Source organism: Camponotus vicinus, unplaced genomic scaffold (assembly GCF_025532165.1).
Source record: "Camponotus vicinus isolate PSW18456_S1 unplaced genomic scaffold, iyCamVici1.0 SCAF_14, whole genome shotgun sequence".
NCBI classification, from domain to species: Eukaryota; Metazoa; Arthropoda; class Insecta; order Hymenoptera; family Formicidae; genus Camponotus; species Camponotus vicinus.
In genome coordinates this window covers 7,693,528-7,718,677 of record NW_028141950.1, presented here as the reverse complement: position 1 = coordinate 7,718,677, position 25,150 = coordinate 7,693,528, and the positions used below count along the sequence as shown (strand labels likewise).

The following is a 25,150-nucleotide window of genomic DNA, read 5'->3' as shown; positions in this document are numbered from 1 at the left end:
CATAAGATAGTATCATTGGTTTGCCTTTGAATAATCATTTGATGGCCATCTTCAATTTCTTGGATGGAAATGGAACCCTCTGTTATTCTTATAGCTCTTCTCAGAGCTTTCCAAGACACTATAAATAATTTTCCATCAAGTATCTTCCGAGTTATGAGGCTCGAAATAATTTCTTAATTTTACATAAATTATAAAATAATCATTTTTCGATGATCTTACCTCAATACTTGTGCACAAAATCAATTAGTGTAAAGAAAACACAGTCTTTTTTAAGAAAAAAAATGTAATTTGCAATTAACAGTTACATATTAATCGCCTGGGGAGATTAAAATGAAACACCCTGTATATTTATGTAATTTTTGATTAATTGTTTAATTAAATATAAACGATTCTTAATTAACTGTAAATAATAAGTACAAAAAGTAACACTCAAATTTATGTTTCGAGTTGTGTCAATCGACAAGAAATAATTTGATTATAATTGTTTTTTTACAGAATGGAGCTGTCATCAAATTCGGCAGAATGCATACTTTTCGATTCATCGACCCGGCGCCGGAGGAGCGCATTAGACAGAGACATGATTCCAACAAGCAAATTGACTATGCTTATGATCGGTATGTTTAAAATTCGTACTCTTGTACTCTGTTTTTGGTGTAATTAGATGAGAATAGATGTGGATGCACGAATGTTTTGCAGCATTCGTATAATTCAGCTATGTCCAATGCATTTTAGATGCACACATTTAGCTCATTTACAACCATCAGTTACCATAATTGCTATATTAATAGATTTTATTTGTTAGATTATAATTTTTGTTAACGTTAAAGTTTTCATTTAAGTATCTGGGCTACAAGTATGGAGCACTTTTAACAAATATCCTGTTGTTTATAAATAAAAAGTGCACATGAACCTATTGATAATATTGTAAACATTGAAGTATAATTAAAAGATTAAAAAAATTTCTGATAAATCTGGTCATCATACTTTATTAAGGGTTCTCCATACTTTCTTTAGGCTGTTAGAGAACTCATTTCCCGATAGATTTTTTTATCACACTTTCCTTTGCCATTTTTCGTTGATTGATATTTATTTTTGGCTCGATTTTTGCTTCGATGTTTGCTTCTCCCGTCGCAAATCCTTGCTTCGCGCGCACGTCACGACAGACGCTCGCCGGACGCAAGCAGTCAGGACGTCAGCTCGGAAAAGTTTCACCCGGGATCCGGGACGTTGAACGGCCAGACCGCGAACCAGGTCCAAGAGAGCGCGACCCCATCGAGCCCGTCCAAGTCCGCCGTCGCAGCTCGTAGTCCTCGTAGTCCCACGCACCCGCCAGAGCCCACGCACAATTACGAGACCACGTTCGATTTAGACGGAAACGTGGAGACGGCCAGTCTGAGCAGCAGCAGAGATGGCAACAGGTAGTGAAATGCGAGTCCATGACGAGTTTACGACGCTTTGTACGACTTTGGACTTAGACAAAAATACTTGGATCACACCAAATGCGAACGATTATGACCTGTATAAAGTCTGCGTTCGAAGCAAACCATGTAGCAAAATTTGTAATTTGTACAAAATTAATTTTCTTAATTTTGGGAAATTAATTAATTTTCAATATAATTTAATTTTTATTTAAAAATTTTTTTTAGAATTCTTTGCTAATGTTACATTAAAACAGCCTGTCAATCCAGTCAAGTTCTTCAGGATGCGTTCAATAATACAATTATTATAAGTATTATTAAATGTGCAGTAAAAAGTATAAAGTATATTTCTTTGTGAATATTTTTTGTATCCATTTATAAATGTTTACAAAATTATTATATTTATAAAAGAACTAAAATAATACACAAATTTATATATTAATTTTTTTTAGGAATTAATATTATTTATTTATATTATATTATTTATATTATATTATTATTTATTTATTTATATTATTTATTTTTGAAAAGAAGAGAAAAATTAGAAAATTTAAATCCAAATCAGAGAATTAACTCGTATCAATTGTTGACAGGCTTTCACAGTACGATCGGCAGCCGCGAGGCACGGATCCGATTCTGCCGGCTGTTTTGGAGTTTCTCGAAGAGACAGAGGAGACATTCCTTCACGCGGTCATCACCGACGTGGAGCCCTCAGCGCCGCAGTTCAAGCTGGCACCAACTTATACACTCTACCTGAGCGCGAGGTATCGCGCCAGCACGCACTACAGACCTGAACTGCAACCTACAGAAAGGGCGCATCGACTCACCGTCATGCTAGCAAACGTTGCTACCATGATTCAACGTGTTATCCAGGTATCAACGAATAATTTTCTCCCGTTTCAACAAACTCGAAAATAATCTACCTAGAAACATATCATCACAGTTTGGATATTTACATCCGAAATCCTACGACACAAGTAGATATGTAATATACGTGAATAGTAGAGTTTTCAAGGAAGATTGCATTTTTTCAGGAACGTTACATGGACGCCTCGTCCTTGGCCTTTTGGCTGGCAAACGGCTCGGAGCTATTACACATGCTGAAGAGCGACCGGCACGTGGGTGCATTTTCCACGCGGGCGCAGGACATCCTGGCGGACGCGGTGCACACGGCCTTCGGCTCGCTGGTGCGTTGCGTCACGCTGGAACTAACCCCGGCGATGACGCAGTTCATGGCGGACGCGGACGAGCCGGCGAAGGAGGCCGGGGTACTGCAGATCTTCTCCAACACGATGGCGCTGCTGCGACGATGCCGGGTGAACGCTGCGTTGACGATACAATTGTTCAGCCATCTGTTTCACGCGATCAACGCTACGGCCTTCAACACCCTTGTTTCCAACGGGAACTTGTGCGTCAGATGGTTCGGACGCAGGCTCAAAGCCAGGCTGAACGCCCTGGAGACTTGGGCCGAGAGACAGGGCCTGGAACTTGCCAGTCAGTGCCACTTGGCGACGATTATGCAGGCGACTCACCTCTTACAGGCTCCCAAATACAATGCCGAGGAACTGGCTACGTTGAGCTCAACTTGTTTCAAACTGAATTCTCTGCAGGTCAGAGCATTACTACAAAAGTATCAGCCTGCTGCGGACGAGCCTAGGTTACCTGCCGAATTGATCGAGAATGTTGTGAGAGTGAGTGCATTTAAGGACATTATAATTTTGATCTTTGTTAATAATCGTAAAATTGTAAGAACGATGTCATTATATATGATCAATCTTTGTTAGGTGGCAGAGAGTGTCGCGGATACACTTGCGCGTGCGGACGGTCGTGAAATAAGGCTGGAAGAGGAACCTATCCTAGGATTGGCGTTACTACTTCCCGAGGATGGTTACAGTTGCGAGGTAATAAGAGGCGTTCCACCAGGACTAGCCGAGTTTCTAGCACCTCTGCAACGAGATGGTTTATGTCGCATGGCGGCCCAACCCACCAGCAGTGGCTACTGGACCATTTACATGATAGATCATCACAACAATGTAAGCTTCTACCATTATAATTTCAATTAAAATAATATTTATGCGCACGGCTTTTAGGGGAAAACTTAATAAACAAGCAAATTGTAGCTTTTATGGTCTGATGAAAATTTGTTTTTATATATTTTGTTATTTAATTTTTCCTAGTTTATTAAAATTCCTAGTTTAATTAACCATTGTGTTCATATGTTAACACGCAGTCTTTTTTTATACTTTGCAGTTGCGTAGCCCCAGTGCGATGAGCAACAGATCCGGCGGCTACACCAGTCACGTCAACCAAAATCAAGCTCAACCAGAAATACATGTCATTAAACTACACAAGAGTACTAATGGTATGGGTTTGAGCATCGTGGCGGCAAAAGTATGTATTTTCACTCACTTGTTTGCATATCTATTGATTATAATTATATACGATTTTTTAAAATTTTGTTATGTAGGGCGCAGGGCAGGACCGATTAGGTATCTACATCAAAAGCGTTGTTGCTGGTGGCGCTGCTGATGCTGTAAGCAATTGTTATTTATTCAAAATAAAAACTTTACTCAATATTCATTTGAGTTTGTATTTAAAATAATATTTAGTATACATACATTAAAAAAATATTTGCACTTGAAAATATTTCCATGATGTGAAGGGTTTCTATCATTACGTTTTCAAATAAAATAAAATTTTTTATTATATCAAAAATAATCAAATTGACTATTTTCAAAATAAATTAGAAAAAAGTCTGATTATAATATTTTAGACTAAGAGAACCCCGTAGAGTCTAGGGTAGGCTATAAATGCGTTTTTAATAAATTAAAAATTATAATCCAGAGGAACGTGTCTCTCAATTTAAATTTTTTACAGCAAGATATATAAAATATTTATATTTCATTAAATGATTTTTAATTTAGTTTTGTATACCTATTTTTTCATAGGATGGCAGATTAACAGCAGGCGATCAATTGCTCAAGGTGGACGGTCAAAGTCTAGTCGGGATTACGCAAGAAAAGTAAGGCAGAGATACTGTGGAATATTTAATCTTAAAAAAGTGTAATAAATCCTTTAAATATTTAATTCTCTTTATATCATAAAAATTTCACAGGGCTGCCGAGTATCTTGTGCGTACTGGTCCGATCGTGACACTGGAAGTTGCTAAACAAGGCGCTATATATCACGGACTTGCAACATTGTTATCTCAACCTTCCCCTGTGATGACAAGAGGTAAGTGCAAAGTTTATAATAATGCTATAATTTTCGATGCCAATTTAGCTCTTGAAGTAAGAAAGGAATAATCGAAACCTTATTATCTGGTTCTCTATCTGATCAATACGTTTCAAATGACGATAAAGTCTGTGAAGAAAGGGATTCTATTTATACATCATAATCTATAGTGTAGTATGTTACAAAATATCAACTCAAGTCTCCTATCTTTTTTTCTCATAAATAATTTATTTGTATATCAATAATAAAGAATTTTAAGAAAGTCATCGCGTGAGAAGCTTGCATTACAAGACTCAATTATGATGCAATTACAAGAGTCTATTACAAGAGGAATCAAAGTTTTAAGCTAAAATAAATTATTGTTCAACGAGATTGATCTCGTTACCCTTTCGCTTCAAAAACACGTGTTGACAGGATTTTATTTTCCACAAAATCGCCACAACGGGCGTTTATTAGTCCGAATATCTCCATCAGAGTAACGTCTTCCGCTTCGCTTCGCTCGGAAAGAGCCCGCTTTACTAACGCTTGACTAACCACTTGTTTCGTGCAGCGCATAAAACTCGGCCGAGGTCCGAGTTCTTAGACCCGGCGGTAGGAACAACGGAGACGGCTGTCGGTGGTCAGCCAGCCACGTCACACTCGATGGGCGACTTATTGTCCTTCCCGCAGCAGGCGGCGTGTTGTCAGGACTTTATCCAACCAGGTGCGATTCCGTCTCGACGCGTCGAGGCGCCCATTTACCGTAATCAACTCGATCTAGGTTTCCCACGAGTCGATGATTTCGACGAGTATCGCTCCGCGCGGCAGGATCCGTTCTCCGTCTTCCGTCAGAGAGGCGCGTATCCCGTCGACGAAAGAGAACACGTCCCACGTCCTTCCACCCCGACCGTCTCCCCCGCGCGGCTCCCGAGAACTCGCATGCCCTGTCCTCTGATCTCCATCACGAGCGACAACGAGATATCGTCCGTTTTATATCAGGATGAGAGCGACGTGAGCGACGATAAGATCGTAGAGGAGGAAGAGAGTAACCCAGAATTGGGCGAACTCGCGACGAGTAGCTTGAATTATTCAGCGGACGCTTTAAGTCCATTCGAGAGGATCACCTCTCCGCCCCAGGAATACGCAGAGAGTGATTACGAGCACCCGCTGAAGTTTGATAGGACCGTCTTCGACGCTATACCCTACATCGATCAAACTGATGACGCTAATCTCGCAGAATGTAGAGTCCAGGTAGAATCGAGTGGCAAATGCTGCGATAAAGCTGACTGCAACTCTAATCTTGAAGATTCTCAGAGGCGGAAAAGAGTGAATTGCAATAGTCGACAGACTTTAAATGTTCCGCGATCCAATTTTGAGATGAGTCTACCTTGCAATCACGATTTCTCGTCGACCAACACTCGCTTATTGTCCACAAATAGAATATTACCCATCGAATCCACGTCGGAATCAAAGTCAGAAGACCCCTTGCAGCTTCAAGGCGCGAATAACAACACATATAGTATGTTAAACATCGACGAACGGTGCGAGAACAAGGTGTTGGATGATGTTTCCAACTCCGAAGATTGCGCGGACGAGTCTAGCTCCACAATTAACGATGATTACGGGTCGAGTAGGGTCGACGGAGATGTCGAGGAGGGAATTTCCACTCCCAAGATGTACACCATAATGCCAGAGTTGCATCTCGATCTGAGCGGGCTGAACAGCGATGGGTCCAGCGATGAGTCCAAGACGGAAAAATGCTGGAAGTCCCCGGAAGAGGTGCGTTTAGGGTGCGGCAGAGTCGCAGCGTTAGCGAAACACTTTTCGAAACTTGGCGATGCTGGCTTGATCAAGCTCAAGTCCACCAAATTAACTGATTCCCGTCTGTTTGTCTCGGAACCGAACATCATATTGTCGGAAAAGGACAGCGAGCGACTTTTGCAGCGATCTCTGCCCATCGCGCAGAAGGAATACAAATCGGATTCCAACTTGACGAGAGATTCGGCAAAGAACTCTCGAATCCGCCCAGTCGGGAAACGCATCATTTTGGTTGATGTTGAAGCCGATAGAAATGATGACCTCGCGATCGAGGAATCTCGTCATCACGGTGTCAAACGAGTCACCATTGCCAGGATTCCTTTAATGGATAATAATAAGGATCAAATCATGATTGATACCAAAGGAAGATCAGGCTTGGCATCTTCAGCAGAAGATGATCAAGTGATCCCAATATGCATCAAGAAGGATGCGAAGATTGAAGATGATAATATGGCAACTGATGGTGATAAATCTCAGATTCTCATTGATAATGAACTGGAAAAGATGAACCTCACAGATAGCACTTCCAGGCTCTCCTTGGAACAGCAGCAAGTGATCGCGAAACAACTCGAGCAGTTCTCAAACCTGGATAACACTGATGCTCCTTTGTTTATACCAGAGCAAAGCGTGAAGCAGGTTCCTTCCGCTTCCTCGAAGACTAATCTGGATAGTTTGAACTTGATGGATCAATCAACGGCGTCTCTAGAGAAATTATCATCGCTGATTGATACAAACGATAGCTCCAGAAGAACGAAGCAAGCTTCCGACTCCTCGTCGTCCTCTTCTCCGCCTTCCCCTTCATCTTCCATTGTACTATCGCTCTCGAATATTGCCGAAGATCCCCCGTTTTCGGAAGACATCAGAACGCAAGCTCATCAATCTTGCAGGAAACGTCCCAAGTCTTGCCTGCTCATCGACATCTGTCACTCTTCCGCTAAAATTTCCAACTCCAATTCTTCGGAAAGTCCGTCGATGCTTCCGTCAGGTTCGGGGAACAACAAGTTGAATATTCTGCGGGTGCGAGTCGCCAGATCGCTCTGTAGCAGCGAGAATAATCTAATCGATGCTGCAATTTGCGAGAAAGAAGACAATCTTCGGGGCGAGTCCGCCAAGTTGACACATAGCTACGAGAGCATCCTAAACAGCAAGTTCCCATTTGATTCTGCCGATCTATTCTCTAAAGACCCTAATGAAGACATCGATTCACTTTGTACCTCTTGTAACAGACTAGATCCCAAAGAAAAGACCCGATGGTACCGTCCACGCTCTCTCGAAGAGCTGAAACTGGAGAAGGGATCAAGAAAGAAGGACAACTCGACGAATTCTACTTCGGCCAAAGTTCAAGCAAGATTTGACAGAGAAGACAACCTTCGTGGTGGGTCCACCAAGTTGACACATAGCTACGAGAGCATCCTAAACAGCAAGTTCCCATCTGATTCTGCCGATCTATTCTCTAAAGACCCTAATGAAGACATCGATTCACTTCGTACCTCTTGTAACAGACCGGGTCCCAAGGAAAAGACCCGATGGTACCGTCCACGTTCTCTCGAAGAGCTGAAACTGGAGAAGGGATCAAGAAAGAAGGACAACTCGACGAATTCTACTTCGGCCAAAGTTCAAGCAAGATTTGACAGAGAAGACAACCTTCGCGGTGGGTCCACCAAGTTGACACATAGCTACGAGAGCATCCTAAACAGCAAGTTCCCATCTGATTCTGCCGATCTATTCTCTAAAGACCCTAATGAAGACATCGATTCACTTCGTACCTCTTGTAATAGACCGGGTCCCAAGGAAAAGACCCGATGGTACTGTCCACGTTCTCTCGAAGAGCTGAAACTGGAGAAGGGATCGAGAAAGAAGGACATCTCGACGAATTCTACTTCGGCCAAAGTTCAAGCAAGATTTGGCAGAGAAGACAACCTTCGCGGTGGGTCCACCAAGTTGACACATAGCTACGAGAGCATCCTAAACAGCAAGTTCCCATCTGATTCTGCCGATCTATTCTCTAAAGACCCTAATGAAGACATCGATTCACTTCGTACCTCTTGTAACAGACCGGGTCCCAAGGAAAAGACCCGATGGTACCGTCCACGCTCTCTCGAAGAGCTGAAACCAAAGAGGGGATCGAGAAAGAAGGACAACTCGACGAATTCCACTAAAGTTCAAGCAAGACTTGGCAGATTCTTCGGCGATAAATCAGCCTCCGAGAACGGAAGGGAGACGCGAGAGAATCGTCATCTGTCCCTTGAAGAATTGAGCTCGAGGAGGGAATCTCGCAACAATCGCAGGCACTCGAGCGAGATGGTCGAGGCACAGAGGTCCGACTGGACGCTGAGGAAGAGATTTCGCGCGAAGCTTCGCACGAGCTGCGATCAACCGAGAGGAAGCTTGTTCCAATTGTCGCGAGTTGGGAGCGAGACGAGGGTCGAGAAACGTCAAGGGGTCGAAGAACGGGAGTATCGGAGCGAGTTGGACGTTTCGCGAGGTCCAAAGTCCAAAGATTCGGGGAGGAACGGTTGGAGCTTTCGCGAGATCAGCTCGATGCGTAAGCCACCACCACGTGTGTTTATGCATTCGGTGTGCGTTCAGTTATCGAATTTTTCTTTCTTCGAGCACTCCCTTGCCTGAACACGTGGCAGTCGACATTCCCAGGCGGTTCAATGTCGCACGCAATTTTTTTTAGATCCGCGTTTAGATCCTTTTTGTTTTATACGTTCCTTGGCGTCCCCACGAAAATCATTCTCGCAACTCGTTATTTTACAGCATGTAATAGTTGATGAAAGAGCGATCGAGTCAAAAAACTGATCAAATTATTTCTATAAGAGAGATTATACTGGATATATTTCAAATCAAACATAGACTGAAACAACTTTAGTCCACGTTTAAATTGAATGTACCACATATAATGTGTTCTAAAATAGTAATATTTCTCAAACAATGTAATTTTCATTTTTTAATAACATTGTATCATAAAAAATCGAAAATAAAATATACTTTTTTCTTTTCTTTTTTTTTAAATAAAATTAGAATTCTCTTAAGAATCAAGAAATTTGATCAGTTTTTGATATAAATGCATCGATTAATGTATATAATTTATGTTAAGTTATTTTTGAACAATATCTAGCTTTGCTTCAGGCAAAAGTGGAATCAAGTGTCACTTTGCAAAGTATAAAATATGATTTTTTTTAATTCCAAAATGATTTAATTTCCTAAAAGGATTTAACACATGGACATGATACATTATCACAATTTTTATATATTTTCATTGTTTTAGTAACACAATAATACGTGTAATTTTACGCACATAATTTGAAGTAAGAAAAATGTTAATTATGGATTACGACAAAATAGTATTTTTTTAAATATCATACATTTATTTTTATTTTTAATTCACTTGATTGCACTAAACAAACTAGTCATATAATTGCAAACATGCATGCAGTGTCATATATGTTTATAAATACTATTTAATATTTATATTATGTGTATACAAGGTGGCTTTTTTTTCTCTAAACTCTAACATAATGTCTTCTACTAATGAAATCAAATATCATTCTTGGATATTGACTAATTGTAATATTTAATAACACGCACTCGAAATTATTTTTATCTAAGTATTATTCGATTGTCGAGAAAGCAGCTTGTAATATTTATAGAGACCATCTTATATAAAACAATAATATAATGCAAATGCAAACTCTTGCTCATACACACACAATATAGCTTTAGCATGTCATGACCATAAGTATAGTCTTACACTTAGCCATATGACATTAAGAGGATTGGGAAGTAATATTACTTGTAACATCTAAATTATATAATATACATTTTGTCTATAAAAAGCAACTTCGGTAACCAATAGCGATCAATAGTTACTTCTCGAATTTACGTGGCATATAACATCATATATAGAAACACGAGAGAAGCACTAAATTCTTTTAAAAATTAATAAACTTATTTTAATAAATCTTTATTTTTATCTTAAACCAGATCATTTATAATTTTTGTAAACTTTTGCATACTGGAAACAAATTTGATTCGTAAATTAGCGTTAGAATTTTTAAATTACACAAAATTAAAGATGCAAAAAAAGACAATTTTAATTACAAATTTCTATGAAAAGAAAAAATTAAGAAAACATTTTTATTTAATTTATGTTAAATTAATTTTATATAATATCTGGCTTTGCTTTTTTTTCTTGTGCAAAAGTGGAACCAAGTGTCACTTTGCAAATTATAAAATATATTTTTATTCCAAAATGATACAATTTCCCTCTAATACAGACATGATATATAATATTTTTTTATTTATATAATTGGAAGTGTATTTTATTTATTTATATTAATTATTTTATTTATTTATATTAATTGGATTTTATTTATTCATATAATTGGAAAAACATAAGGAAAAAAGTTTTTTCAGAATTTTTTTGAAAAAGTATTCTCCAACATTAAGACTTAAATTTATTATTGAAAATTATTACTTTAATATTAAATATTTATTATTTATTACTTAAAAATGTTCTCCAACATTAAGATTTGAAATTATTATTGAAAATTATTACTTTAATATTAAATATTTATTATTTATTATTTAAAAATATTTTTTGAAAGAAATGTTCTCCAACATTAAGATTTAAAATTATTACTTTAATATTAAGTACTTATTATTTATTATTTAAAAATATTTTTTGAAAGTAATGTTCTCCAACATTAAGATTTGAAATTATTATTGAAAATTATTACTTTAATATTAAATATTTATTTAAAAATATTTTTTGAAAAAAATGTTCAACATTAAGATTTAAAATTATTATTGAAAATTATTACTTTAATATTAAATATTTATTATTTATTATTTAAAAATATTGCTTCGTATCGACAGCGATATTAATAATATACATTTTTGTTATATATTAATAAAAAAAAAATTCAAAAATATAAATTTCATGTGTTTGTTCTCGGTCTTGTAATAATGTTAAAAATAAATAACAAAAATTGTCCTGTAACGACTCGTGGCTTTTTAAATAACGGAGTTGCTTTTAAAAATCGGTGACTTTTACAAGGTACTCTTCCCAACCCTGACATTCTCCTTCTCAAAGTGTGTCGATGTCGACGTATCTCGCGCCTCGAAACACTTTGGCAACCCCAGAAAAGGGCGTTCTATTCTCGACGAATGCGCTGCTTCTCGCTCCCATATGTGCATGAGTTGTCATTTAATATCGCGCCACGGCACTTTTGCGCGTTCACCGATGCATTAACTCAAAGCCGTCTCTTTGTGTACCCGCTTGGGCTACCCGCAGGTCCACGTCGCATGAGCGAGCGGGATCTACCGTCGCGGCTTGGACACGACGCTACTCCTCAGCAAATCCACAGCAGCAAGTCCGTACCAGCATTGCATAGTAAGTAAGAGTACACGTAAGGAGCTTTGTGTGTGCGTCATGCATAAATTGTATCCGGATCACTCAGCTTTTTATTCGCGAGTTTCATGCTGAACGTTGGATTAAATATAAGTTAGAAGAGGGAGAGAGACTTGGATGTAATAATTTGATGAATAGAATTTTTTCATTAAAGAATATGTATTTATTCGACATGCGAATTGGGTTTATTCAGATATGGGCAACGAGGTCAAGCAACAGCACGAGGTGTTCAACCCAGGATACAGCAGAGCCTCCTCGAGCAACAGCGTTACGCCACCTGTTCAACCACCTTCCATGGCGACCATCACCAGCGCAACTTCTTTGCGGTCCAGGTAAATATAATGTCAAATTTATTTTTTATTATTTATTATTTATGTAAATTTATGTAAATTTATTATTTATTTTATTATCACGTAAATTTATGTAAATTTATTATTTATTTTATTATCACATCTTTGACGTTTGATAATTAATTGAGACCACTCTCGATAATCTTAGTTTTTTAAATATATTTTAATAAATTTATCATATATATTTATTTTCTAAGAAACTGTAAAACAATTCTTAATAATTACAAAGATCAATTTTTTGAGTTTATCAATTATAAAATCAAGCTTAATACATGTAATTAATTTTTGCTATTAAAATTTGGCCAGTTAGAATGGGGACTATGTAATTTTGAAATTCATGTAAATTAAAATAATATTATTATGAATATATAATTTAATTATATTAATATAATGTCAAATTTATTTTTTATTATTTATTATTTATATTTATGTAAATTTATTATTTATTTTATTATCACATCTTTGACGTTTGATAATTAATTGAGACCCACTCTCGATAATCTTAGTTTTTTAAATATATTTTAATAAATTTTCATATATATATTTATTTTCTAAGGAATTATAAAACAATTCTTAATAATTACAAAGATCAATTTTTTGAGTTTATCAATTATAAAATCAAGCTTAATACATGTAATTAATTTTTCCTATTAAAATTTGGCCAGTTAGAGTGGGCTATGTAATTTTGAAATTCATGTAAATTAAAATAATATTATTATGAATATATAATTTAATTATATTAATATAATGTCAAATTTATTTTTTATTATTTATTATTTATATTTATGTAAATTTATTATTTATTTTATTATCACATCTTTGACGTTTGATAATTAATTGAGACCACTCTCGATAATCTTAGTTTTTTAAATATATTTTAATAAATTTTCATATATATATTTATTTTCTAAGGAATTATAAAACAATTCTTAATAATTACAAAGATCAATTTTTTGAGTTTATCAATTATAAAATCAAGCTTAATACATGTAATTAATTTTTCCTATTAAAATTTGGCCAGTTAGAGTGGGCTATGTAATTTTGAAATTCATGTAAATTAAAATAATATTATTAGGAATATATAATTTAATTATATTAATATAATGTCAAATTTATTTTTTATTATTTATTATTTATATTTATGTAAATTTATTATTTATTTTATTATCACATCTTTGACGTTTGATAATTAATTGAGACCACTCTCGATAATCTTAGTTTTTTAAATATATTTTAATAAATTTTCATATATATATTTATTTTCTAAGGAATTATAAAACAATTCTTAATAATTACAAAGATCAATTTTTTGAGTTTATCAATTATAAAATCAAGCTTAATACATGTAATTAATTTTTCCTATTAAAATTTGGCCAGTTAGAGTGGGCTATGTAATTTTGAAATTCATGTAAATTAAAATAATATTATTATGAATATATAATTTAATTAATAATTATATATTTAATGCAAATGAAAATTAATAATAATAATGTATGCGTAGGTCGAGTCATAACTTGCACGATCCCATGAGAATCGGGACTTTACCGCCTAGTGGATTGGTCAGCAGGCAGCAGTCGTCGCCCAATTTAAATCCGACGCATACGAATGTACCGTCGAATATGCAAAATGCAGAAGCGGAGAGATTTTACCAGAATCTGAGCATTTATCGAAATCAAGACTCGACGATGAAGCAACAAATTAGTCCACAACAGTTGGACGACAGGTACAGAATATGTACTCGTACTCTCTATTCTTAATTGCATACATGTATTTTCTTTTGTTTTTCATTCTTTTTGCCATTTCTTTTATATATTTTCATTTCATTTACATATTTGATTAGATATGCGTATAAAAAAAATGTTATTGTGCGTATAGAAGAATTTTATAATAGATTTATTATTTTCTGAAAAATTTCGAATTTTGAGAGATTTTTTGTATCTTGAAAAATCAGAGAATTTTCATGGAATTTTATTGACTCAGAGATTTAAAAAAAAATTTTTTTTTTGATAATTTTGCTCTTATCGTAAGCAATAAGCCAAGAATTTTAATTATATACCTTTTAAATATATTGATATGTATTAAGTTTTAGTATCAGATCGTTTCATGAAAATAATTAATTTTACCAATGGCTATAAATGTGTACATTATTTTTCAGAGATTTCAAATATCTTTCAATTTTTCTTTTTGTTTAATAATTATAAATATATTTTGGAAAAAAAGATAATTGAGAAAAAATAATAAAATAATTTTTCCAACCTCAATAAATTATCTTTAAGAAGCCTAAAATAAATTGTAAATATATATTTATCTCTGTTTAATATCTTTAAAAAATTTTAAATATGCAGTACATATTCTTTATTGTAATTTTTTGACAAATAAATGAAAATATTATGATAAAAAATGTCTATCTTAATATTCAGAGAGCTATTCAGTTTTCTTTTTCAATAAATTGCAAATCTGGCGCTAGAAACTTAAACGATTCTGATCTTTTTCCTTTGCACGAGTAAAAAACCTTAGAAAATGGAAACGGTAAAAAATTTTATCCTAGAAAATTAAAAACAAATTTTGAAAATATTCTATTTATCTAGAATTTTGAATAAAAATACCTGAAAGATCAAGAAATATTTTTAAAGAAATTTGAGTAGACGCTCTTCTATTCTTAAGTAACTCTATTTTAAATAATCTTCACGTTTATTATTATCACGCCTTTTACAGAAACCCTCAGCCAATTCAAAAGAGTTCCCTGAGAGGCTCGCAGAACTCGTTGAACCGACCATCTGGCACTCTGGAGACCAGTGGCACCCACCTCCGGGAGCGTCCGACGTCCGCGTACGTCCCCCAACCTCAAGGCCAGCAGCAGCAGCAGCAACAGGGCTACTCGGCGATCGGTAATCAGCAGATGCAGCAGCAGACTGGCGGCCCGCCTCCGCCGCGTTCCCAGTCCTCGCGCGACATAATTCGTCAGGAGGCGAAGATGCAGGAGATGCAGGAGGAGGTTCGTCGGCGCGAGCTACGAGGCGGCGGCGCGCAGATGTTGAATCAACATAGACCGCCAGCGGCGATGTACAACATGGGCACTCGAGTGGCCGCGCCTCCAGCTCAGCAGGCTTCGAATAATACCCTGATGAACGTTCGCTCGCCGCGAACGCCGCTCGGCTCCACGTCAAGCCTGGGCGCGAACCCCGGCTACGTCGCGAGGCAAAACGCGCCCGGTTACAATTACTCGGACACCCAGTATACTCAGTACAACAGCGCGCAGTACGGCCAGTACAATCAGTACCCCAACCGAAATCCGGTGCCCGCTGCTGGCCAGTACGGTCCGATGATGCCCAAGCCGAAGAATGAGGCGCCAATCGTTCGGGGCCACCATCCGATGCCCGGTGAGAACCTGCTCGGCGCTCGAGACTCGAACAACCAGGAGGCGAGGTCGTACACCGAGCAGAACCGACACTTCATCGGTTCGCAGAATAGCTCGATTTACCCGAATGGCAACTTGGAGCAGCGCGTCGATCAGTACACGAGTGACGGGGTCGTCGGTCGACCGCAAAACGGGGAGGGTCATTCTATGACGACCTCGGAAACTCTGCCGAACAGGCCGGCTCTGCCATCTGACAACACGTTTAACGAGAGCCCGCCACCACCGCCGCCGAGCACCTCGACGCATCCTCTGTACAAGCAAGCTGACACGAGGTGTGTATGTGTGTCTTGATGCATCCTTCGTCGTATGATCACTAACAAGTTGTAATTTCCCACTCAACAATATAACTGTTACATAACATGTAACTGTTATATAACTGTTACATAACATATAACAGTTATATAACTGTTATATGTTATGTAACAGCAATATTGTTGAGTGGGAAATTATAAGTAATAGTTATATAACTGTTACTTATAATTTCCCACTCAATAATATTGCTAACTGTTACATAACATTATTGTAACTGTTATATAACTGTTACATAACATACAACAGTTATATAACTGTTATATGTTATGTCACAGCAATATTGTTGAGTGAGAAATTATAAGTAATAGTTATATAACTGTTACTTATAATTTCCCACTCAACAATATTGCTAACTGTTATATAACATGTAACTGTTATATAACTGTTACATAACATAACAGTTATATAACTGTTATATGTTATGTAACAGTTAGCAATATTGTTGAGTGGGAAATTATAAGTAATAGTTATATAACTGTTACTTATAATTTCCCACTCAATAATATTGCTGTTACATAACATGTAACTGTTATATAACTGTTACATAACATATAACTGTTACATAACTGTTATATGTTATGTAACAGTTAGCAATATTGTTGAGTGGGAAATTATAAGTAATAGTTATATAACTGTTACTTATAATTTTCCACTCAACAATATTGCTAATTGTTACATAACATGTAATTGTTATATGTTATGTAACAGTTATATAACAGTTACATGTTATGTAACAGTTATATTGTCGAGTGGGAAATTACAACTAACAATTATATAAATGTTACTTGGTGTTTGCTGGGTACGGTAAATTCAGTTCCCTATAATAGAAGAAAATCTCTTCTTTCAGGTACACCGCGAGCATGCAAGATCCACCACGGGGTAGTTACTATCCTGCGGGAGGAATCAACGCTATGCAGCAACCGCGTCAATATCAGTACAGCGCGACTAACCCCTGGCAACGAGAAGAAAGGGAAAAAGTAATGAGATTAATAGCGAAAATAAATTGATAGCAATAATGAAGAAAATAACAGTAATGATTACATGAACAAAGTTTGAAATCTTCATTTTATCGCTAAATGTCTAATAATCTTGTAGTATTGATAGTTTATAATTTTAAAGAATAGTTTAATATTAAACTAGCGTTACTTGACATTGCTGATTATCCTTTAGGAACAAGCTCGTAGAAGAGAAGCTGCCCGACAATGGCGAGATCAGCAAATCGCCGAGTTAAGCGCGTTGACGCATCGAACGCAGCAGCAGGAAGAGCAGCTACGGGCGCTCCAACTGGAGAGAGATTTCCAGAAACGAGCAGAGGAAGTCGCGAATCAAGATGACGATGAAGAAAGTAACGATCTGGATAATGAGAGTGCGCAACGCGTTCAAGGCTTATTAAGGATGGCGGCCAGTCAGGAGAGAACTGCCCAAGGGACCCAGCAGCTTCCAACCTTATCGAGAACAAACACAGGCAATCAGTCTATAAGAGGTGGTCTGCCTCTTCAGCCCATTGGTAGCCAATCTGTCGCCAGCAGCCACTCTCATATTCTGCCCAATCAAGCGGCGTCTCAAAACGTCGGGATGAGTAGCCTCGGTCAAGAGAACAGCAGCTTGCACATGCAACCGAGTCAGCAGCAACCGACGGGTCAGAGCGAGGAGCACGCATCGCCCAATTACAGCACGTCTCTTTCCAGCCATTTCGGTTCCAGTCAGAAGCCGTATCCCATGTCGCACTCCATGGAAGAAAGGGAATTACAACGAAGAATAGATGAGGTGAAACGGAAACAGGCTGAATTCGAGGAGAGTCAGAAGAAACAGGAGGAGCTGCTCTCGCCACAGCAGCAAACATATCAGCAGAGCCAGCATCCAAGAAGCCAGCTGCACCCGAGCATGCTACGCTTGGACAACCTGATTATCAATGGACCCAACGTTTCTATGCGTTAGTAAATTAAATATGAAGCTATACTTTTAAGGCTTTCATAGATTGTGAGGTCACTTTATAGATTACATTCTTCACCAAAAAATATTTTGGAATATTTATCCAGTCATTTCTCTATTTTAGAATCGCAAAATAGCGTAAACGACGCGCCTCCACCGCCAGAACGAGGCTCCAGTTATGCCGTTATGTCTCAGCAAAGCGCTCTCAGGTCAAACGGCTCGACCGCATCCAATCTACCTCCCACTTCTCAACAGCCAGCATCAATGAAAAGGGTCTCTTTTCATGATTCGAATGCAAATAGCGAGTCTATGCTGCGCAATATGTCGTCCGGGACATCAAATCCACCATCGATGTCAATGGACATTATTAGAGAAGATCCTAACGTGAGTCATTGTTTTCTTTGTATGACATTTTTTTAATTTATTTATCTGTTAATTTATTTCTTCTTTATTCTAGTTTGTTTTGTATTCACATAATTGAGTCGTGAACCTCGGCAAAAATCGATTTCGTGTTTTCTTTACAATATTTCAGAATTTATACAGGATGAGTGAAAAATCCCGGACCAAATATCTCGAAAACAAGACATTTTAGAAAAAAATGTTTCATGTAAAAGTTGTAGGGTTTAAAGAGATCTAGTTATCGATCTTATCAGTTCGACCTTGAGAGGCTTCGCCAAAGTCAGGAAAAGGTCAAATTGAATTTCTTAAATGAAATCTCCCATTTTTACCCTGGACTTTTTACCCTGTATATTATCGTAAGAGTCATATGTACATATTTTATTAATCCTCTCGAGAGAAGTAAAAGATATTCATAAAATCATATATATTTTTCTCTACACGTTTATATTATTCAAAGTCAAATATAGCTTCAGCTTCCAATGTACCACCTGTATTTTAGATAATCAACTAAGCAAACTTAATTCCTCAAAGTGTTAACTTGTCCATCGTTAATATATATTTACTACAAATCTGAATATTCTCTCGAAATGCATACGATGGCAGATATACATATAAACAAGTAAGATATAACTTGCAAAGCAGATATCGTTGCTACGTCATTATAAATGTCTAATGTTTAATGATGCATGGACTGTCAGCCATTATCGTCTAGCGAGATATATGTATCTCTCAGTCGAGTGTATTGTGCGCTATGTATTCATTAGATTTTTTTATTCGTACTTCATTCATCGTGCTATCTATCCTCATGTTCTTGTACATCGATGCTAGTTTCTGTAATCGTTGCTTTACGCGTACATTATTCTGCTATCCAAAAAAATTGCGCCAGCTCTTTTAAAGCATTTAAAGTCGATCTTTTCTTGGCAAGAATTTAATCCAACAGTCTGATGCATTTTTTCCTATTATTCTGTATTTTGTAGATTAACCATCATATTGATTATTAGGTTTCTGATGTAATAATATATACAGGGTGTCCCATTTTAACTTTCACACTCGAATATCTCGAAACCATGGCGGTTTCGGTGAAAATGTTTTAAACAAAAGTTGTATGGTTTTAAGGGGGCCATAAGATGGTGTCATTGGTTTTACCTTGAAAAGTCGTTTGAAGGTCACGTGAAGGTCACCTTCAATTTTTTTAATGGAACCCCCTATTTTTATTACTTATTCATGTAGCTTATCTCGAGAGCTTTCCAAAACACTATAATAAAGTATTTTTTCATTGAGTACTTTTCGAGTTATGAAGCTTGAAATAATTTCTTAATTTTACATAAACCATAAAATATCTATTAGTGTAAAGAAAAAACATAGTTGTTTTCCTTACATCAATTGATTCCTCTCATTATTTTGTACATAAAAGTATTAAGGTAAGATAATCGAAAAATGAATATTTTACTAGATATTTTATGGTTTATGTAAAATTAAGAAGTTATTTCAAGCCTCATAACTCGAAAAGTACTTAATGAAAAAATATTTAATTATAGTGTTTTGGCAAACTCTCGAGGCAAGCTACAAGAATATGCAAAAGTATATAGGGTGTCCCATTTAAAAAGTTGGAGGTGACCTTCACGTGACCTTCACGTGACCTTCAAACGACTTTTCAAGGTAAAACCAATGACACCATCTTATGGCCAACTTAAAATTATACAACTTTTGTTTAAAACATTTTCACCGAAGCCGCCATGATTTCGAGATATTCAAGTGTGAAAGTTAAAATGGGACACCCTGTATAATACGTTCTTAATTCAATAATAATTTAAAATTGATGCAAGAACAAGTAGTGATTTTCTAGCGTCCTATTGATAACAATTTTTAATTACAAGCTTATTAAATTAATTATAAAACATATATTTCAATCTTTCATTGTTAAATAATTTCAATCTCAGATGTCTCAGATTACATTCTCGCCGAGAGACAATTGCATATGCAAATTATGCGCGAGATATTTATAATACATGTTGCTATTAATATATATAATTTTCCCCTAGCATTGATATATTTACAATCCGTTCGATTATTCTTTCAGAATTTTATCAACGACGCGGAGAATCTACTGGCATCTCCCAAGACGCCGGAAGGATCCGGAACTTCATTTACTGGCGCTACTCCTGGAGTGATTGGGGCTCAAGAGGTGTATAAGTAAGTTTAAGAGGTGTTTAAGTAAAATTTGAGAAAAGGACCCAAGTCCCCAAGCAATTCTTCCGACGTGCAAGAGTCTATTGAACGCTTTTGCTCCAGGGATCCGAGACAAAAACGACTGGAGAAGCAGAAGCAGCAGCAGCAGAATTCGCAAATTGGCGCGGTGCCGGAGAAGCTTAGCTTCAAGGAGAAGATGAAGATGTTCGCGATGGAAACCGGCGAAGATGGCACGCCGCGCGACAAGGTGAAGATTTCGCGGGCTCAACGCGAGATCGACAACATCAGCAGCCCACTCAATTCCAGCAACAACAACAATAACAATAATAATAATAACAATACCACCAGCGGCAATAATAACACCAACAACAATAGGACCTAATGAAGTAAAATTGCGTTCTCTTATCTTCGAACCGTAGCAAGCAGGTGTATAGGGTGGTGTTTTCAATATTCAAAGTATCTAGGATACACTTTGGAGGAAAAAGCGACGAATATCATGAATAAAAGAGGAAGTAAATTTACACGATCCGATGAAGTATTGACAGGCTGCGCTAATTCTTCTACAAAGTACGCTTCAATTAATCGCAAAAATGATTGAATTATTTGACTGGGAGAATTCTTAGCAGAGAAGAAAAAGAAATATCTATATTCACATTTTATCTATCTACATGAAAATAATCTGCCTTATGCTTGTTTCCTCCGAACGTCTCAGATACTTTGTCCTGTATTTTTTGCCGGATAAAAAAGGAAGGGAAGAGACATACAAAGAAACGGATATAGTTGTATTTCCACACGCGATAATTTAATTAGTTTTTATCACTAATGGTACTACTTATACAAACGAAGGGGCTTACAAATGTTTAGAACGAGTCCGACGATCAGCCGGCGATTCTCCACAAGCGTCAAAGTACAAACGAAATTTTGTATAGCTCTTTGACCAAAAAAAAAAGTCGTGTGTTCTGTTAACAAGGACCATTAATAACATAATGATAACGTTGCGGGCGTATTTGTTGCAGTCGCGAGGACGAGAAGAAAAGCTCCCACTCGGCTGATTCTCGTGCGCGACGAGCCCGATATTCCTGATTACTTCCGGACCAACCTAATCTTATTATAAAGTAATTGATAATCTCTGTCGAGACTAGTACGGCGTAAGGATAAAGCTCGCGAGTACTTGAATAAGCTTATCGTGAGACGCGGAATCATTTTGCGAGGGAAGCTCGCGAGTGTACATAGGAAGGAGACAAATAGTAGGCCGGGCAACACGATATATATATTATTGTATGCGTTAATTTTATATTTATCTCTCTCGGCAGGAGAAGGGGGAAGGCGGAGGTTTAAGATATATATATTTAAATTATGCGATTTACTCACTCTTACGCCATTATGCACTTAAACAAGTACGACAATGTAGTGAAGGTAGCTAGGAAATAGAAAAAAAAAAGAAGAGGATGATGAGCAGTGTGTATGTGTATGTGTGTACGTGAGGAAAGAGTGCGGATAGTTGAAAAGATTTATATTTATATAATGCGCATTTCACAAGTATAGACAGCATTAGCTTAGTTTTCGAATCGAGACTCTACTTGAATGAAAATTCTATTCTCCAGAAAATTTGAAAATTCCATAGAATCCTTTATTTTTTTAGAATTTCCGAACAAAAACTCCACTTTCATAGAGTGAATAGGATATTTCGTGGAAGAGAGATACAAAATGGATTTATGATGGGAGATTTTTATTTTTAAATGCGGAAGAGAGATAAATGCTAGAATTCTTGATTATATATATATCGACGTTTTATCAAATCTAGAGGTGTAGAAATGAAATTTAGTTCTCTTTTTGCGTGTTATTCTTCGATGGTCCTCTATTTTTCATTAATAGAGTACTCGTGGGAAGAAATTATATTCGTTTGTTGAAAAAAAAATCGTTGTTTTGCCGGAGGATTTTTCACGAATGTGTAAAGTGAATCATTTGAGATATTCGTGGTTTACTTTATTTATTACTTTTGTAAATCTTCCTAACGGATTTGTAGTCTTTTCTTTTTAATTCATCGATAAAAATAAATGTAAAACAAATATAAGGTAAATTATTAGACGCTTTACAAGATTTATGTTGTAACGTATATCAGACTTAACGTATATGTTTATTTTTTTATTGCATATATGAGTGCCATGCAACATAAATTCTGAGCGATAAATTTAAAAAAAAAATTCGTCTTGTATGAAATTTAAATAATGAATATTGGGGCATTATTTAAATGAACGAATTAATTTTTTCAATTCATTATCTTTATTATCGAGTTAATTACTTTTAGAAATCATTCAAGAGAGGTCACTTTTGCTTATATGTGCTGTCATACAATATATTATAATATTATAGATATAATTTCCAAGATATTTTTTTCACCTGTACGAAATTAAAAGATATCAGTTTGAGGATACATAATTTTGGAATTACAGTTAATTACGATTATTATCGATCGATCGAAAGTTACCATCTTAAATGACTCACTCTATGCAATTTTTTTTTATTATTCTCGACGCTAAGTGATGATCAAAATGCGTTATCATTGGATGCGAAATCTGCGCGAAAGCTTTCTTCGCGTTTAATTCTAAGGCTTTAAATTTGTTAGAGGAATCTTAAATCTTCTTAGACTCTTTCGCACTTGGAGAGTATTTGCGGATGATGACGCAGTATTCCAAAAAGAGCTTAGTGATCTAATGTGAAGAACAAAGCGTAGCAATATTAGACTTTAAGGAACAACTTATGTAGAGTAACTCTGTACAAATGAAACGAATGGAGGGTATTAGCCGATTTTTTGCGTGATAGAAATCGTCGAGATCGCAGATCGAGCCGAGAAATATTCACGTTTCACTCAGTGCTTCGTGCTAAATTTGTTGAAATTATGCAACATTTATTGCATTCCTCGCCGTCCAATCTGTGCGACAGAGTAAAAAAAAAAAATGATCGCAAGGAGGCTTTTCCTTTTTATCTTTTTATTTTTAAATTTGTGAAAACGATTCACATCTCTACATTTTTTTTTTAAAGTCGTGAATATTATAAAGTTTATCTTCCAGAAGAGAGAAAGAGAGATGCACAGAATGTAATGCTAATATCACATAACTAACAATGCAACATATTAAGATCGACACAAATATCAAGAAAAATCACTCGCATTTCTACTCTTGCAAATTATTCGACTTATGTTGAATTCTTTATTTGTAAAAAAAAAAATGAGGACTTGCGATGTATCATGCAAGATATCACCCAGCAAACACCAAATAACAGTTATATAACTGTTAGTTGTAAATTCCCACTCAACAATATAACTGTTACATAACATATAACTGTTATATAACAGTTATATAACATATAACAGTTATATAACTGTTATGTGTTATATAACTGTTATGTGTTATATAACTGTTATATGTTATATAACTGTTATATAATAGTTATATGTTATGTAACAATTACATGTTATTTGGTGTTTGCTGCAATATCACAGACAATTGCTGATTTTTTTCAAAAACAAGAGAAAATGCCACTAAATTTAAATAAAATATCTAATTTTTTTTCTCAAAAGAATTCCGATTGATTTCCGGCGATTCCTCAATAATCTTATATTCGTAAAAGAAATACGTTTTTATCTGATTTACATTTTGTTGTACACTTTCATCGTTTATGCGCCTCTGCAAGATTTATCCCAGCAAACACAAAAAAAAAACAGTTATATAACTGTTAGTTATAATTTCTCACTCAACAATATAACTGTTACATGTTATGTAACAGTTATATAACATACAGTTATATAACTGTTACATAACATATAACAGTTACAGGTTGTGTAACAGTTATATAACAGTTACAGGTTATGTAACAGTTATATAACAGTTACATGTTATGTAACAGATATTGTTGAGTGGGAAATTACAACTAACAATTATATAAATGTCACTTGGTGTTTCCTGGGATTATTCCGGCCTTATACATCCATTCCTCCAGTTTGGAACGATAGTGATAATACTAAGCAGCTTGTGACATGCTGTCATGCGACGAATGATTTTGCTCGTGACCACAACGAATTTCCGTTTTTTAAGCAGTTAACGCTAATTAACGCGGGAGCGAGGTTCCATCGTCGTCCGTAGTCTTAAATCTTTTCAATTTTAATTAGCCATGTCGAGTCATGGTTCATCATCATGAGAAATCATGACTCGATATATTAATAGGAATTAATTACTATTGACAGAGAAGAGTATTGAAATGTATTCGCGTCAAACTCATTAATCAAATGTAGTAGATGAGAAAAAGAGAGAGAGAGAGAGAGAGCGAGAGAGAGAGAGAAACGAGATGATCGAAGGGACTTCTCCTTCTTGTTATGTATAGGGTGAGCGTATAATATTTGCACTATATTTTGTAAAACTGTTTTCATCATTGTAGGAAAAAGAGAAAGAAAGAGAGAGAGAGAGAGAGAGAGAGGAGATAAAAAGAGCGACGATGCATCGATGGATCGCCGAGAAACAATTTTACCGTCACGCGCGAATGTTATTAATATTAATACTATATTTTACTTATAGTACCGACTGTCTAATTTCGCAAAGTATAGTATATTTTTTAATTATTGTATCATGTAATGTTATTAGCGAAATATGATATACGACGGAAAATATATGTCAGCTGTATTCAA

The 25,150-nt window shown here is 36.0% G+C and overlaps 1 protein-coding gene across 8 annotated transcripts in view; it reads left to right on the top strand.

The window, feature by feature from the left end:
• The window catches only part of Cno (adherens junction formation factor afadin), a 54,334-nt gene extending 29,184 nt beyond the window's left edge, over window positions 1-25,150 (top strand). For 6 of the 8 annotated variants that reach the window (XM_083089087.1, XM_083089089.1, XM_083089088.1 and 3 more), the window contains 20 exons: window positions 496-614; window positions 1,164-1,418; window positions 2,012-2,291; window positions 2,453-3,109; window positions 3,203-3,451; window positions 3,669-3,809; window positions 3,886-3,951; window positions 4,367-4,440; window positions 4,534-4,652; window positions 5,203-5,355; window positions 5,413-8,994; window positions 11,752-11,850; window positions 12,062-12,200; window positions 13,720-13,941; window positions 14,934-15,908; window positions 16,796-16,925; window positions 17,119-17,881; window positions 18,005-18,264; window positions 20,360-20,472; window positions 20,572-25,150. In XM_083089087.1, the coding sequence (XP_082945213.1) occupies window positions 496-614; window positions 1,164-1,418; window positions 2,012-2,291; window positions 2,453-3,109; window positions 3,203-3,451; window positions 3,669-3,809; window positions 3,886-3,951; window positions 4,367-4,440; window positions 4,534-4,652; window positions 5,203-5,355; window positions 5,413-8,994; window positions 11,752-11,850; window positions 12,062-12,200; window positions 13,720-13,941; window positions 14,934-15,908; window positions 16,796-16,925; window positions 17,119-17,881; window positions 18,005-18,264; window positions 20,360-20,472; window positions 20,572-20,851 (8,676 nt within the window). In that variant the 3' untranslated portion in view covers window positions 20,852-25,150. The remainder of the gene's footprint in view (window positions 1-495; window positions 615-1,163; window positions 1,419-2,011; window positions 2,292-2,452; window positions 3,110-3,202; window positions 3,452-3,668; window positions 3,810-3,885; window positions 3,952-4,366; window positions 4,441-4,533; window positions 4,653-5,202; window positions 5,356-5,412; window positions 8,995-11,751; window positions 11,851-12,061; window positions 12,201-13,719; window positions 13,942-14,933; window positions 15,909-16,795; window positions 16,926-17,118; window positions 17,882-18,004; window positions 18,265-20,359; window positions 20,473-20,571) is intronic. The other 2 variants (XM_083089090.1, XM_083089093.1) reach the window with 2 other exon arrangements.